The sequence below is a fragment of the Arachis stenosperma genome, chromosome 2, assembly GCF_014773155.1.
Source record: "Arachis stenosperma cultivar V10309 chromosome 2, arast.V10309.gnm1.PFL2, whole genome shotgun sequence".
NCBI lineage: Eukaryota > Viridiplantae > Streptophyta > Magnoliopsida > Fabales > Fabaceae > Arachis > Arachis stenosperma.
The window spans coordinates 16782901-16801189 of record NC_080378.1 but is presented as its reverse complement, the minus strand read 5'-3'; the positions used below and the strand labels follow the sequence as shown (position 1 = coordinate 16801189).

Genomic DNA, 18289 nt, shown 5'->3' with positions numbered 1-18289 from the left:
TTAATTAAAATTTTTTTTAATAAAGTTTTAAAGGTGTTTAGGTACACCTTAAAATAAAAATATTTTAAATAAAACATAAAAAATCATAAAAAAGTCATTTTGATAATCAAGAGTAATTATGTTAGTCTAAAAATTTATTAGCACAATAAAAATTTTTTTCTTCTTTTTCTTCTCTTTCTCTTTCTCTTTTTATGATTTTATTATTAATATAAAATAATTTATGTATTTTTTTATCTTTCTTTTAAAAAATAGAAAATTCCACTCAAATAAATCAATTTAAGTTGAATTAATTGTACATATACATTACAAAGAAAAAGCTCAAAAACTTTTATTAAAAATATAGAAATTATTTTGAAATGTGCATATTTTGTAGTTAAATACATTACAAGAATATGGTCGATTAACTACCACAAAAAGAGTCATAAAATTATCACTAATCTGACGCAAAATATAATTTGTGACGGATTAGCTACTGCCTAGTAACTAATGCTTTCCTCACTAATTACAAGTCGCAGATTAGTGAGGCAAACACAATAATCGCTAATTCATCGGAAAATTTTTTAGCTACTGAATAGATAGTCGCAAATGCATAACTAAAGTAAAAGCTAATTCCATAGAAGAAATAAACTAAAAGGTAGTCGCTAATTAGCGACAAACTCTACCGCAGCAGACTCATTGCTAATTCCAAGCTAACTTCGTAGACAAAATAAAATGCTTAGGCGACGCTAATTAACGAGGAATTTTTTCGAACCTAATTCGTCGCAAGTTGTCTGCTAATATGATTACAAATTTGTCATATTTTGTAACAAATCTATAGCTAATCTTTGAAAATCCTTAATCAAATTTGTACGAATTTTCTTGCTAAACCAAAGCTATTCTAATGAGAAGTAGAGTTATGAAGTAGTCGCTAATTTGTTAGGAAATAATATGCAGTTAATTAGTTGCAATACCATCGCAAAATATCATCGCAAATTTCTTTTAAACTAGTAATAAATCGATCGGTATCTCACAAATATTTTAGTTGCAATGAAGTCTTTAATTTGCCACCATCATCAACTGCGAGTATGTCACTATACTAAAATAAAAAGTATATTATTTTTTATAGTAATTGAACTAAAAAATTATATAGTATACAAATAAAATTAGTTCATCAAAATTATACATGTTTAAAAAAATCCAAACCATGTTTAAAGAAATTAGGTATTGAAGCTTAACTTGATCATAACTAAACCTTTGGGTTTGATCAAATGCTATTCTATCTATTCAATAGCACTAAAAATCATGACTAAATTAGTAAACTAACAAAAAAAAGACTTGGTTATAATATCATGTAAAAGTAAGTATTCACTCACTTCTTTAGAAATGTTTCAATCTGGATGCAAAAATGTGATCCTGCTTCTATAAAATTTGTTATATATTACACATCTCGTATCTTATTGCACATTGAAAATAAAAAAAAAATAAAAAAATACAAACAACATCTAAAACTTGGCATATCAATTGCACAAAAAATATGTCCACCAGTTTCACCTTCAGTTTCATCAATGTTGTCACTTACTTATACTGTGATAAAAAACCAAAAACAGAACATCAATATATTACTTAATCAACAACAAATTAAACGCAAAAAATAGCAGCCATCAAAATAGCAATGAAGATAACAAAAATCAAGAATAAAAATAATAAAACCAATAAATTAAAATTAATAACAATTAACAAATTTAAAATAAAAATAACAATAGAAGCAACAACAATGAAGAACAGCAAATTAAAAATCAACAACAAAAAATTAGCAATAGTGAAGAACAATAAATTCAGAACAGAAAATCAAGAACAACAAACAATAGCAATGAAAAACAAACCATAGCAAGAACAGAAAAAATCAAGAAGCAAAAAATAATACCAAGAAATGCCACGAAAAACCAAAAATACTAAGAGTATATATATTAGCCATCAAAAAAATATTAGCCACAAAAAATATATTTTTAAATAATACAAAATGAGGACAACAAACAATACAAAACACATACATATATACAACAACATAAGGGAAAAAATAGGGAAGAAGTGTTGGAAAATCTGAACAACTGAAACTAATGACATTGAAGTTTTAGTAAGTGATGGAGGAGTAGCTAACTTTGAATTTGGGTTGGCAGAATAAGCTAAAGAAAATGCCAAAAGAACTTTCAACACCTGAAATTAAACACATATTTAAAAAGAAACAAAATGAGAATTAAACACATTTGCATGAAGAAACCAACTTCATATTATACCTGGTTCAAGAGTAATGATAACAATCACACTACAAGATTATAAGGGGGAAAGAAAAGAAAATGCCAGGTTATTGGAAGGGTTTAATGAATGGCCAATTGGAAGGGTTTAATGAATGGCCAATTTTCTAGAAAAGTGTTGGAGTGGTGGTGCCTGTTGCATGAAACAAAAAGATCAGAAATTAACAACATACAACAATATGTTAAATTGTTAATGCCTTGAATAATGTTTGAATAATGTTGCTAACATTTAATTTTAAAATGCATTTGCCTTGATTTTCTTGCTTTCCAAAATCACATCAAACTTTATAAAATCGTCGCTAGCAATAAGGCAGGTAGATAATATATTTGTACTACTAATAAGGTAGATAAAAATGCAACAGCCACTGAAAAATATGTGAATATTCAATAAATTACAATTTTACATAGACAAATATTTCATGTCTAACTATATATAATATAGTTTTCGTGTTTTGTTAGTTATGTTGTATCTATGTCCTTAATTGTATAACTAAAATATTAGGCAAAATAAACATGAAAGTGGTTGCATGTATATCTTTGAGTAAGTCTATATATATATATATATATATATATATATATATATATATATATATATATATACTTAGCGGCACCTCAACCCAAGGCTACACTTGGAAACAACAAACCCCCAGCATTCAATTTTGAAATATGAATAGAAACAGGAGTATGCAATAGAAGATAGAACTTTGACCTTCAAAGATGAATGCATATCAGACAAGAAATTGAAAATTTGATTTCTTTTTCTTCCCTCATTGCTTAAGACTTTAAATGCTTGAACAACAACTTCATCAACCTGCCAAAGGAAAACAAAAGAAAAAAGTTAAGCCTAGGTTATATGTCAGAATGTCTAGGAAAGAGCAACAAATATAGGAATTCATGTGCTGGATAAAATGTTGTGAGTCATGTAACAATTAAAATTTATTCACAAATAAAAAGGCTGACTAGATATAGAATAATGCACTAATGAGTTGATGCAAATGACTTGTACAAAAAATTGCGTCTCGAATAGCATTTTCAAAATGAGATATCTATCATAGTGGCTAAAGAGTAAAAAGAGAGTAAGATGCTACAATGCAATATTTACTAAGGCCACTCCAGGAGAAGATTTAGAATAAAAGACTAAATTGATCACTTGCTAACCTGTCTAATGACATCATTAAGACCAGGACAGAGGCCTTCACAGGTAACAATTGCAGCCTTTACTTCTTTTGGTTTATAATTAATGGTAATCAGTGGCTAAGAGAAGGGGGTTGAATCTTAGCCTTTTTTTGCTGAATATTAATTTCTGATTTTTCAAAGGAACTTCAGGAGATTTTTCTGCTTTTGTCTCGTGCTGATTTGAGAGACACTTTTGTTTTGTCTCCTAATAAACAGAAATAGAGAAAGGAGTAGAGAAGAAGAAGTAACACCAGATATATCCTGGTTCAGCTGCTAAGTGCAATGCAACCTACATCCAATCTCCATCACAACAGTGACAGAATTTCACTATCTTTCAACAAAATTACATTCAACAATTCTCCCTAAGATCTACCTAATCTTATCTGGGACAAGTTCAGATCCTAACCCAACCTGAACTTGACTAGGACTCACCCTAGCTTTTAACAACAAAGTGCTCACCCAACTAGCAAGGGAACAAGTCCAGATTCTATCCCAACCTGAACTTGACTAGGACTTACCCTAGCTTTCAACTACAAAGTGCTAACCCAACTTGCAAGGGAATCTCCTCAGGATCATGACAACAAAATAGAAATATATACAAAGAATTTCTGAGATAACTATGACTTTTTTCTTTAACTCTCTGTCTTTTTCCACTCATTGGTTTTTTCTTACAAAATCTCACATTTTGTCTTTTACCAATGAAACACAAACAGACTAAACTGAGAAAAAGAAATATTCAATGAAAGCCATGAAGGAGAAGAATAAACAACTCAAAGATCTATAGGAACCCAAACGTGTGCTCTCACTCCTTGCTTCAATCCTTGACTGTTCACCCTTATTATAGAGGAGTGAAGCTTCCAGGGCTTGAAGCCTTTTTCAAGACATGTTGGTTTTCTTCTCCCAATACACATGCAGCAGCGGCGTGACATAGGAGAGAGAGGTTAGAAGCAGTGACTAAATCAAACATGCAACCCTACCTTCAATCTTCTCTTTCAACCTTTTTTTTCATGCATCTTAAATCTGAGCTGTTGAACTTTTCTTTGCCTCCAAGTCTTGATTCTGATCGTTGATGAACGTCTGACCCAGGCTAGCTTCAAGCTTTCTATTTTTGCTTCTTCCAGCTTAAGACTCAGAGGCTATCTTCTTCTTGGTGGAATAAAAATGGAAATAAACTTTTTATCAAGGTAGATCTGCTTCCTGACCAAGGCCGATCTATTCCTTTCTTGGTAACAAAATCTTAAAGCCTTTCTCCAAATCTTTCCTTCTCTAACAACAATCTTTCTCAACCTTTTTTCATAGGCTTCACTTTTCTTCAATCTTCTTCTCTGATGGATAGATGTGACCGAAGGAGAGAGGAGAGATAAGAGAGAATAGCTTTCGTATGGAGCTTGTGGCCTTTGGTCATAACCCACTCTCTGTGCATTCTATTTTCTTTCTTTCTTTCTTGGAAGATGATAGACATGACCAAAAGGGAGAGAAGAGAGAGAAAAGAGAAATTTTCAATGAAAACCATCAATGCAAATTAAATAGAATTAAATTTGGAGTTTCAGTTACCAAGGGTGTAGTAACCGAAGCATGCTTTTAATGAAATTAAACTCAATTGAATTTTTACTTCCAGTAACCAAGAATGATAACTTTGCAAAGTGGGACCCTTTGATTTTGTGAACACCATATGGGTTCTTGAAGGCTTTGGGCAACTTTTAGTTCTCTTCCTTTTAATTCATCAAGTTTGTTTCATGGACTTGTGATTGGGTTTGTCTTTTTTTTTTCTCAAATTTCAGTCACTAAATTTTGAATCAAGTATTTGTGATGGAGTTTGACCAAAGAGAGTGTTGACTTGGGCCTTAGACATTTGCTTCTTGGGCTAATTGGTTTCACTATCCTTTTAAAGTTCATCCACATGATTTGAAATAAATTTGTATTAGGCTAAACTTGTTTATGGTCAAAATGGACTTGCAATAACTGGGCCAAGATAAAAATTAATTTTCTTTCTTGCACACAAACCAAATTCATCAAACAAAACAATTAATTAATAATATTTGATCATCATCTTAGTTTTTCAAACTCAACAATCTCCCCCTTGATGACAAACATTATTAAACTGAATTGAGTTAGGATAGAGTATTTCCGTTTGAAGATTTTCAAAAATCTCCTCCTTTCTTTTGTTCGATGCACTCCCCCCTGATGTGTGTCTGATAAACAAAATTTTCAAGGAAGCAAACATTGTATACAAGTTCCAACAGGTTCCTAAAGATTAAAAATTTAAACAATAAAACCTCTTAAAACCGAGCCAGTTTTTCACAAGAATATATATGCTTCTCAAACACCTTAATAAAATTTTATAGTCCAAATAGCACATATACGCTTGAGCAAATAAGTTTATAAATAACAATCAAAGCTCATGTTGAAATTTATCCACTGAAACAGAGTGCTAAAAATAGAGCAAATTAGAGCATGAAATAGAGCATGAATCAATGACATAAAATAGTTTCAATTCAGCCATTTTTTCCCTTTTTTTGTTTTTTTCCCCCTTTTGCATCAAGGAGGGACACATCATATGTCAAAGTTTGTAAGGCTCTTATCAATTCACAAAAATCATCAGCCAGCCTTGAAATATGTATGAATCAGAGCTAAACCAAATATTAATTAAATGCTACTCATTCACAAGCTCATATGCTAAGCTATAAATAATATTCACAATCGGATCAAACTACAAAATTTTAAACACAAATTCAAATAATAAACAGCAGCTTCAAACATCATCATCATAAACCAAAATAAAAATAAACTACAGTCTCTCAAGTCATTTTTCTTTCTCCCCCTTTTGTCATTAAGGAGGGATACCTACATGAAAAAATAATTCAACATATATGCAAAAAGTGTAGAGCAGATAAAAAAAAGTAAAACCCAAGTTATAGTCACCCAACAGAGTTCAACAACTAAAATCCAAAAATAGAACAAAAATAATGATAAACCAATGTTTCAAAAATAGTTTTTCAGCAGCAACATCATGGAGCAGCCTTTAAAAAAACTCAAATACCAAAACAAACAAAAACTATAATAAGTATAAGTAATATTCACAATCAAACCAATATGCATACTCATAGCTGCGTGAAATAATAGTTTAAAACAAAGAAAATTGCAGCCAGTCTCAAGCATCATAAGTTCAACTATTTCATTATAACTGTTTCAATTTATTTTCACACAATGCTTACTCCCTTGTTATCGAGAATAGTAAACTTGCACACAAAAACAGTTTAATATGCAATCTACAAGTGCAAAACAGGTATGAGTGTTAGTATCAACAGAAGTTGTAAAATGTATCATAAAAAATAGATTATAAGAAAACAGCTGCATCAAATTGGGCTAGACATCAGATCCCCCATCTTCAATTGTAAGAGGATCTTCTTCTTCTTTCAAAATCGTGTCCTTGACTGCCTTTGTGCCCTTTTTCTTAGATTTCTTTACAGCATTACTACCCTTAAGATATAAAATTCTGTCTTAGGTTTCATTACTCAGATCGATACCAAAATACTCAAAAATGCAAGTTAAAAACATTCTATATGTAAGAAAAAATGTGAGTAGTGGAGAAGATGAGAAGTTATCATAATAACTGCTTTAAATATTCAAAAATCCTTTGAGAACACAAACCAATTTAATAAAACGAGATTCAAAGAATTTTGAATTTTAAAAATAATACAGAGTTTTAAAATGACAAGTGAAATAAAAATTGAAAAGAATTTGATATTTATTTGACTTGAAAAATGATGAATGCAAAAACTCCCCTTTTTAGTGTATGTGATCAAAACAAGCAATGAAACCCACTTCATAAAATAAAACAACTTTCTCTTGGGCTTAGTGGTGGTTTTAACGAAATACATTTGACCACCAAGGATTTAGTTCAGATACAAATTTATTTAAAATTATCAACACATAGTCTGAACTTTATGAAACTTAGAGGGAGTCATCATCTGTCCAGTTTTGTCTCCCTAGAACCTGAGAGACAAAAATAACCAGAAAATCTTTAAACATATTTAATTCAAAAAACTCAGCAATCAACAGTCCCTAGAGTAGTTCTCAATTTCACAAATTGTATGTCAATTGTTCCCTTTTGCACATGTTCTTTTATGGAATGAAATCTTACTTCAATATGCTTAGTTCTTGAGTGTAAAACAGGATTTTTTTTAATATTTATTGCACTCAAGTTGTCACAAAATATAGGGATACTATTGACTTGCAATTTGTAATGTGCAAGTTGTGCTTTGAACCAAGTCACTTGAGAACACGAAGAAGTTGAAATATATTCGGTCTCAACCGTTAACAGAGCAACAATAGCTTGCTTTTTGCATGACCACACATTTAATGATTGTTCAAAAAGTAACAAATTCCTGAAGGCTGCTTCTATTCACATGATCTCAGCAAAATTTACATCACAATATCCAGCTCATTTTTCTCAAATTAGACCAGCTCTTCCTTCATTTCCTTCACCCATGAGGGATCTTCAAGAGCTTGCTTCATATTGAGAGGTTCTAATTGGGACAAGAAAGTAACATTGTTTGCCTCCACTTCCTTCTTGCTTGAGAATCTAGTGGTCATACCTTGTGAAGGGTCTCCAACGATAAATTCATGAGGGTAATTCTTTAAGAACTTCTATTCACGTGGCTTTTGAGTTGAGACTTCAGCTTGACCTTGGCAAGGTTCTGATGAGTCCACTGTTCTATATTCTCTGGCTTGGTCAGGAGACAAAATGGAAATGTCTCCTTCATTCATAGGAGCCATTTTTGGACTGACGATATCCACAGCTGGAACAGATTTGGGATTCGCTTGGTTCACTTGAGGACTTGCTTCTGTTTTACTTCTGCATCAATTTTCTAAACAACACTTGAAATGGAGTTAGACTCACAAAAAATGATATGTATGGACTCTTCAATTATTCTATGTTCCTTGATGTAAACTCTATAAGTTTTACTAGTGGTTGAGTATCCAACAAAGACACCTTCATAGATTTTGGTTCAAGTTTTCTAAGATTATTTTTAGTGTTTAACACAAACTCTTTGCATCCAAAAGTATGAAAGTACTTAAGATTGGGTGGTACTCCTTTTCAAAGCTCATATGGTATTTTCTTTAAAACTTTTCTAATGATGATTTAGTTTAAAATATAGCTTCAGTCCAAAAGAATTTTGGAATTTTATTTTCACAAAAACATAGCCCTAATCATTTATTGAAGGCCTCAAATTCTCCTTTCAACAACTCTATTTTATTGAAGTATTCTAGAACATGAAAAATTATATGAAATACCAAATTCATTAAAGTGTTAATTTTCAAACTCATTTCCATGATCACTTCTTAAGGAAATAATTTTCAAAAAATTTCATTTTGAATTTTTTGCATAGAGTTGAAAAAGTAAGAAAGACATTTTTATGAGCCAAGAAAAGAATCCATCCAAATTAAGTATAGTCATCAAACACCACTAGGCTATAGTACTTAACATCAAGACTTTGAGTCTTTGTAGGACCAAAAAGATCAATATATAGCATTTCTAATGGTCTTTCAGTTGAGATGTCATCCTTAGGTGTGAAAGAATTTTTTTTTGTTTACTCACTTGACAAGCATTACAAGTGATGTTTTTGTCAAATCTTATTTTAGGAAGACCTCTAACTAGATTCTTTTCCACAAGCTTAGAAACTCGAAGCATGCTTGTATGTTCTAATTTCTTATGCCATAGCCATTTCTTAGATTTCATAGAAGTAAAACAAGCTACATTTTGTTCTTTTAGTTCCTCTAAGGTAAGTCCATACAAATTATTGCATCTTTAAACTTCAAACAAAATTTCACCATATTTTTTCTCACATAACCAAGCATTCCAATTTCTTGAAAATAGCCAAACAACATAAATCACACAATTGGATAATGTCTAGAAGATTGTGTTTTAACCCATCAACTCAAAATACAACATCAATGAAAATTGAAAAATTCTTACCAACCTTACCTACACCTACAATTTTTCATTTACTATTGTCACCGAAAGTTACAAAGCTTCCATCAAATTTATCACACTTGATGAAGAAAGTGGACTTTTCGGTTATGTATCTAGAGCATCCCCTATTTAAGTATCACATGTCTTTCTTCTTCTTGGATGCTAAGTAAAACTGCACAAATCTTTTAAGTGACCTTAGGTATCCAAACTAATTTGGATCCTTTGAAGTGAACCCTTCTTGATTGTCCAAGTATATTAAAATCACAAACAACCTTGTATATTTTGTTTCCTACTCTTCTTTTGTCAATAAAGCATTGGAAAGAAGAGTGACCAGATTTATTGCAATTAAAACAGTGATTTGTGTGAGCATGTTGAAGAAAACGATTAAAGGTATGATGCTGATAGTGACTAAAAGATTTGAATTTTCTGGTATTTGAAAATAGTGCATCTCTTTTGAAAGATCCATCTCTAACATTTGTACCTCTTCTTTGCAAAAAATTTTAAATAAGAATTTCTTAACACAAATGGGTTTCTAGGACGTGAGACTCTTTTATGAAAGAAGAGTTTTCTAAAAACGGCCTCATTGTTAGAGATGCAACCTAAACCAGAGTTGTTTAAAGCAGGTTCAGATTTTGAATATGATGCATTTTTATCAAAATCTATTGTAACAATCAAAGTGCAGTTCTCTTGGTAGCCAATCCTATCTTGCACTCAAATTCTAAGCACTTTAAGATTGATTTACATTTTGTGCACGACTATTTTATGAAGAATGTGATTTGAGTCAGTCATGTACCTAGTTCGGTCCAGATTGCTGATACACTCACCAGGGCATTACCCTCAGCTATTTTTCTTGACTTAATGGCCAAACGCAAGGTGCAAAATTTTAAATAGCATCCTTGAGTTTGAGAGAGAATGATGGAGAGAATAAGCCAGAGAAAGTTAGTTACACATAACTGTTAGATTGTTAAGCATTGTTGTTAGTGTCTATAAGTGCTGTTAAGCCTCTGCTGAGTCATCTGAATTAGTTATATTATAGAGATTTTTAATCTATGTCTATAAATAATGTAAGAGAGGCACTGTAGCTCGGTTCTGTAGTTCAATTTATTATCTCAAATACAATAGCCAATACTCCTTAGTATTCACTTTTCTCTTTCTGATTTTTTGCTTTTTTTGCTCTCTTTCATTTATTACTCTGATACCTTTTAGATACTACTTCTTTATTTTTTTTCTCATTTTTATTCTTTTTCATAAAATTTCTAGAAAATAAATAAAATACAAGTAAACAAAAGAAGGAAGAAACGTAAAAAAATAGAGAAAAAAGTTGTTTGAGAAAGAAGAAAATCTAAAAGAAAGAAGAGAGAAGATGTGAGAAATTGAATGTGTAATTTAAAGGAAAAATACATTTACATAGTGTAGGTTCAAAGGAATATGAGGAGAAAAAAATATAAAAAAAAGGGGTGAAAAATCAAAATTTTCATTGTTTAGATGACCATGAAAAATTAAGAGGAAAAGAAAAAAGTAATCTAAAGTTCATCGAAAACTTTTCTCGTCCACCATGAGATGAAAAATGATGGTGAAAGAGCAAATAATTGTACAATTATAAATTTGGCCTTTATTTAACAGAGAAGGCAAAATTTTTAATTTTACTTTCTTTCAAATATGAAAACTCATCTCTTGTCTTCTTCCCAATTTTTCCGTCCTTGTCACCAACGTCATCGAAGCTTCATCCTCGTCGTCCACAATGCCACCGTGGCATCATCATCCTCGTGACAAGTCCATCACAACTTCATCTCTTCATCCTCGAAATGAAGGAGAGTCATTTTTTTGTCGTTTTCTTCGTTTCTTCTAAACTGGAGTGGAAAAATCATCACCGTACATAGTTTGCCATTTTTTTTTGTTTTTTGAACTGAGAAATTTTTGTGATTTTATATTCCATTGATGATTCTTATCTTTGTAATGAAAAAATAATCAATTTTCCTTCTCTACTTTTAAATAAGTCCTTCATTCTAATCCAAAAATTTAACCATCTTTCAGTTTATGTTTTACTGTATCAGGTCATATTTGATCCGAAAGAGAGAAATTTTTAACTCAATAGCTCCTTAAATTTTATTAGCTTATGTGAAAGAAGAGAATTTGAGATTACTTATATATAATTTTAATTGTATAAAGTTATTCTTTTAGGTTGAATTCTTCAAGGTTTAAATTTTGAGTTTGAATTTTTTATCATATGTGCTGCACATTGTATAATATGTAGAAAAACACGATTTTATTGGCACTGTAATTTTTTAAATTTTATCACTGCAGTTGTTACTGAAATTGACAGTGCTATTTGGTTCAAAACCAGACTAAACTACAAAACAGATTTTTAATAAATTGGTTTTTATTAAAAAACTATAGTTAAAAAAATGGAAATTAAATAAAATAAATTGTCGACTAAAAAATAAAGCCTAATTTATGTTGTTTAGTTTTTATTAATTGTTAACCATAATAAAATAGCTTTTTTTTTTCAAATGTAAAAACATAAGAAAGAAGAATACTACTTTTTTTTTTTGGTATAAGAAGAATAGTACTTTACCAAATGATTTTTCTGTCTTATTTTGGATAATAACATTAAGATAGAATTGGTCAAGATAAAATTAGATAAGAAAAGAAATTAAGGCCGTCCAAAAATAGTGCATAGTTCAAACTTCCTGATAGCCCAATAAAGAAAGAACCGGTGCTTCTATTTTGGATCAGCTTTATAGATTTCCCCCCCGAAGCATTGCTTGGTAAGCTTATCATAACAATGGGTCAACTTCTAAGCCCAAATATTTTCTGGCCTCAGTTCCAAAACTCAATTTTCGTACTTCTCCCTAAAAAAACTTCCAAGCCAAGGTATGTACTCATGTAGGCTAATTTTTTTATATGGAAAAAATATTAGTGTTTTTGTTAGAAATGAAATTATTTAGTATAATTATATATGAATGGATTTTGTAGGTGAGAAGTTAATACATAGAAAAACGTGTGAACATGTGGTAATATTTCAGCTAACACGTTTCTGCGTGTTGAATATTTCCACAATAATGTAATATACTTTAAATGTCAATATTAAACCAAAATACTATTTTTATTTCCATATTAAAAATAATTTCTGTTAAGTTTTTTATTTTATTTTTTAATTTTGTAAATAAAAAAATCTAAAACACAAAGGAAAGATAGAAATTTATTTTTTTCACATAATTCTTAAAAACATATTTTCTTAAATCAAACAGTGTCTCAGAATTCAGACTGGAATTAAAATAAATTGGACTTCTTAATTTTAGTTTACTCTTGATAGTATCTGTCATTTAGACTAATTTCATCTTATATTTATTATTATTTTACATATTTAATAAATAAAAAAATTAATACCTATAAAGGTGTATATTAACACACAACTATCAAGTATATATCTAAGATCATTATAACAATATAATACTGATATAGTAGACCGAATAATCTACTGTTTCATTTTTCAGACGTACATGTTTCACACATGTAGTCGTAATTGCTAATTTCCTAATGATAAAGTGCAGTATACAATTAATTAGAACTAGAGATGTGACTGATATATGGGAGTTATATTAGTTTAGGTCAACGTAATATGTCGATTAAAGTAGTATATATGTTAGTTTTTCATTGGACTAAAATTATTGGAAAATAAATTGCCAGATCTTTATTCCTTATTGATAAAATCTTAGATTGATTTGAATTAAAGTGGTCAAGTTTCTTATATAATATTCTAATAAATATCAATTGTTGTTCTATTCGATAAAATACAGGATTTTTTTTGGATATAATACATGAATTTTTGTTATAAATATATTTTATTATTTTTTTTTAAATAAGAAGCTTAATACAATAAGGTGGAGCATTTAGAAAGTTTAGAGTTATAATATAAACACTAAACAAAAAAATTGAAGTTATTTCCGGCATTGTCATCAACAACTAGACTGAATAAAGCCAACCCACTCTTTGTAACTCCTAATCCACTTGGTAATAACTTCTGCAACGCATGTTTCTTGATTCTTGAAAATCCTGGCATTTCTTTTCAACCACGTATTTTAAATAATATCAAAAAAAACCAATCAGCCACCTGTTACGTTCGACTTTTCTTACAGGAGCTCCTGTCCAACTCTCAAAGTGTTGTTTAATGGTTCCTAAAATAGACCAAAATTTATTATAGGCATATATCCAAGCACACCACACCTGCCACGTGAACTCACAGCCAATGAATAAGTGGAAATCATTTTCAGTTTCTTTTTTTACATAAAACACAAATCATATCCCTGTGATCAATAATACCCAATTTAATCAATTTTTTTTTAGTATTGACCCTACCAACTAACACAAATCAGGTGAATAGCTCATATTTTATTAATTAGGTGAGTCAATATTTTAAATATATAATTTTTAAAATATTTTTGTATTATGTACTAAAATTTTTGTACTTTATAATTTTATTGAATATATATAAAAAAAAGAAGTGGGTGAGAAGGAGAAAGAGAAAGAAAAAAAAGGAAGAATAATGATGACGACAATGATGATAATAAAAGAGAAAAAAAATAAAAAGAAAAAGAAAGAAAATAAATTAAACTAAAAAAAAGAAAAAAAGTAGAAAAAAGAGGAAAATGAAGAAAAAAATAAAAGGAGAAAAAAAAAGAAGCGGGTATATATTCGAAAAAGAAATGCAAATTAATTTAATTGAATTTAGTTAAAAAAATGTTTAATTTAACTGCTTAGTATTTTTTATAAAAAATATTAAAATATTTTTTTAAATCATATTATTTATTGTCCCAAATTTTAGGACTTAAACTTCTCACTTGATTTTTATTGTAATAATAGCTGTTAATAAATATTTATCCTTTCAATCAATTGTTGTTGTCTAATTCATAACCCTTCATTCTCTCTTAAATTATTATTAATGATATTTTTAACACAATAATTTGTTAGTTTAAAAAAATATAGATAGATTAAAAGTATTATTTGTATATTAAATTCAGTTATTAAAATTTGTCATTATATATTTATGTGTATTATTTAGTTTGTAAAGTCTCACATTGGTTGGAAAAAGGAACGAAGCATACGTTATAAAAGTGTGGATATCTCTCCTAACATGATGCGTTTTGACGAGTGAGTGTAAGAAATTTCGGATATCATTTCTATCGTCAAAAATAAAACCATGAGACCTTGTGTGTCAAAACGGACAATATCATGCTAGCGAATAGTCTAAACTGTTAAGAGCCATAATCCAGATCGATGTGCCAGCGAGGACGCTGGACTCCATTAGAGGAGTAGATTATAAGGCTCCACATCAATTGGAGAAGGGAACGCCTTATAAGGATGTGGATACTTTTTCCTGAAATATATTTTATATTAATAATTAATGTTAACGTATAAATAATATAATTATAAATAGATATATACGCATTTTAATCCCCATTAGAATTGAAGCAGTCCTGTTGTTATGGCAGGTTATTGGTCAACAATTTGTCATTTTATTTTTTAAGATTTCCCACTTAATGTTTAATTAGTTATATATTATTATAGCATTGAAGATATTTAGTTTTTATGATAAGTACGTAACTAAGTCAAAATTCATATATGCAATAATATTATTATATATGTAATTGGAATGGTATAAATTAAAATACGTACTTACATTGACAAATAGACAATATAATATACAAACGAATAAAATTACATCTTAAAAGGAAAAGGAAACTACATACATGGCACAAAATTGTTGAATATGACTAGGGTTTGGTGGGATGGTTAGAATGCAAGAAAGAATGTCAACCATAAACAAGTAAAGAATGTTTTTTTATCTTTAGTGTTTGTAATTTGTTTAATATTTTTAATGTAAAAATTTTTTCTATAATATTTTCGATTTATATCAAAATCATTTTTATTTTAGTTTCCTAAACTCAATGGTAATGAAGTTTTGTAACTATTAATCAAATTCTTGCACAAACTAGTACTACTAATATAGGAGAAAATGCTTACTTTGTTGATTAATCTTGTTCATTAATTTTAAGGTAATTATACTTGCACAATTAAATTGGTGCACAATTTGTAAACTTGATAAATCTAAGAATTGAGAAGACAATAGAATTGGTATAATTGAATACAAGGGTACTAGTTGTTTCTTCAATTTGTAAGTATTTGTCTAATTCTTGCTTAAACTATATACTGTAATTTATTTAATTAGTATAGAACTCATTATAAAAAATCCACATTGTTTGCATTTGCAATTTCAACAATAAGTTTCTTTATATTTTCAAAAAATATTATTATGAACTAAAATTTCCTTAAAGGAATATTTCTTTTATACAATTGGGTTCTCTCTCCTTTTTTTTATTATTGACAATTCAAAGAAAACCTTCAAAATAAAGGAAATGAAGAACAGAGAGAAGGGAATTCCAGAATGCAAAGCATTAACAATTTACCAAAGCAATGAAAGAATCAGAAAAGGTTAAAATAATAAATGAAAAATAAAACATTTTAGTTCAACTAATAACACATTACTATATAGTATATACTATATAGCTGCTAGCAAATAATGCCTTCAGAAGAAGTCAAACTCAGAAGCTGTTCAAGATACTCAGAACCCAAATCCTCCAACACCAAAACATCATCATCCCTTTTGGCCTTCTTGTTGCTATTGTTGTTGGTGTTATTGTTGCTATTACTAATCATCACCTTTGACTTTGACTTTGACTTTGACTTTTTCCTCATAGTATGTTTCCTCTTGAGTGCTAAAACAGGAGAAGAGCCTTCTTCCTTATTATTGTTGTTGGTATTTACCATAATGTCCTTGAGTGATTCCCTAACAATTTCTTCAGGGAAATTGAGAACTGCCATGGAACCTCTTGTGGTCAACGCAGCTTGGTCATAAGCCAAAGCTGCAGCTTCAGCTGTGTCAAATGTTCCAATCCAAACCCTAACACCATTCCTTGTTGAGTCTCTAATCTCAGCTGCAAATTTACCCCATGGCCTTCTCCTTACTCCTCTGTAGGGCCTTTTCTCCTTGTTTTCCCTTGGAGGGTATAATGGTAATTTTGTTGTTGTAGTCTTTGTTATTGTTGTTGATGGTGGCGGCGGCTGCGGCGGCGATACCGGTGGTAATAATTGGCCTTGAGATGAGACTTCTTGTGATGATGATGATGTTGATTCATTGTTGCTTCCTTGAGATCCTTCATTGTTGGAAGAATCATCATAGGAAGATGAAGATTCCTTGATTTCGTTGAAGGGAAAAATAAGGTTGTTGTTGTTGTTGTTGTTGCTAACATTACTGTTGTTATCTTCTTCATAATTCAAGAAACACAATAAGTCTTCTAAAGGGTAATTATAAGGATCTAATAAAGAAGAATAAGAAGAAGAAAAAGAGGGATTTGATGAAGAGGAGTAGTGAGTAGTAGTGTTTTGTTGTTGGAACAAAGAAGAAGGATCAAAATCCATTTTTCTTGATTATTGGAACCAAAAAACAAAAAGTTGAATATACACTAAATTGAGATGAGTTTGTGTTGTGTTTTCTTCTTTTTGTGTGTGCTATGATTTTGTAACCACTATTGCTACTACAATAATTGTGTATGCTTTTATGATGTGATGAATTGAAGAAAAAGATCTAAGGTTCTTGCCTTATATACCAGTTTGGGAAGAAAACAACAGAAGGACCCAAGACATTGGATTCATAAAACAATTGATGATTTTTTTTTTCCTTTTTTATTTAAAAAGAAAGAATTAATAAAGTAGGAAAATAAAGTAATGCTGGGATTATTGGGCAAGGAGGATGCATGTCTTTCCTTATTTTATGAAACCTTAGATTGTATCATTGTATGTACTGTTAAACGGTCAACCTATAGAGCCTCAATATAAAATGTCAAAAAGTAACTAGGGTGGCAAATATATTTATTTTTTATTAGTGGCAACAAGGTTCGAATTAAATTCTGCTAGTCTCTTTATTAAAAATAAAAAAACAAAACTATTTGTTTCCCTTTTCTCTTCTCCTTCCCGGCTCCCTCTTTTATTTCATACTTTTCTTCTTTTAAAAAAATTAGGAGTATGATAAATTGTTTTAGTTTTTAATATTTAGATTAAAATTTAATTTTGTTTTTAATTTTTAAAACGTTATATTTAATTTCATAATGTTTTATATCGTCCTATTTTAATTTTATGTTTAAAATTAATTTTTTTTAAATATTTTTTCTATTATTATTATTTTTTATTATGTCATTGATAGTTCTCAAATCATTAAAACAACTATTATGACCATTACGATTACGATTTTATCATTATTTTAAAAAAAATTCATAATAAAATAAAAAATATTTTAAAAAAAAATTTAACCAAAGAACAAAAAATAGGATAAAACAAAACGTTTCAAATAAAAATAAGACGTTTTAAATATTTGAAATGAAATTAAAATTTAATCCAAAAGTTAGAGTCTAAAACAATACTTTCCTATTAAGATATTAAAAAAACACACATATAAACACACACAATATGAAAACTATTTTGGGGGGTCAAATTTGGATTAATTGAAAGTACCAATAACAATACTCTTTTTATTATATAAGTTAAAAATAGTTGGTATAAGTGATAAGTGATAAAAAATGTTCTCTTAATTTACAAAATTTGAAGCTTAATTATTCTCATTGTCAATATGAAAGTCCTCACTTTGATAAATAATAATATGCAAATATCTTAACAAATGTTCAAAGAAGTTGAAAACTTAGTTTATAAATAATTCCAATAAATATATAAAATAGGTGACCAATGCAAATTTATTATTTTTGTTTTTCCATAGTATTTCACAACTCATCGA

At 29.4% G+C, this 18289-nt stretch overlaps 1 protein-coding gene across 1 annotated transcript; it reads right to left on the bottom strand.

The window, feature by feature from the left end:
* Positions 1-15882: 15882 nt before the first annotated feature.
* On the bottom strand, positions 15883-17140 carry LOC130960187 (ethylene-responsive transcription factor 1B-like). Its single transcript, XM_057885513.1, has one exon. It carries the CDS (start codon positions 16921-16923, stop codon positions 16015-16017), a length of 909 nt encoding a protein of 302 aa, XP_057741496.1. The 5' UTR covers positions 16924-17140; the 3' UTR covers positions 15883-16014.
* Positions 17141-18289: the final 1149 nt, after the last annotated feature.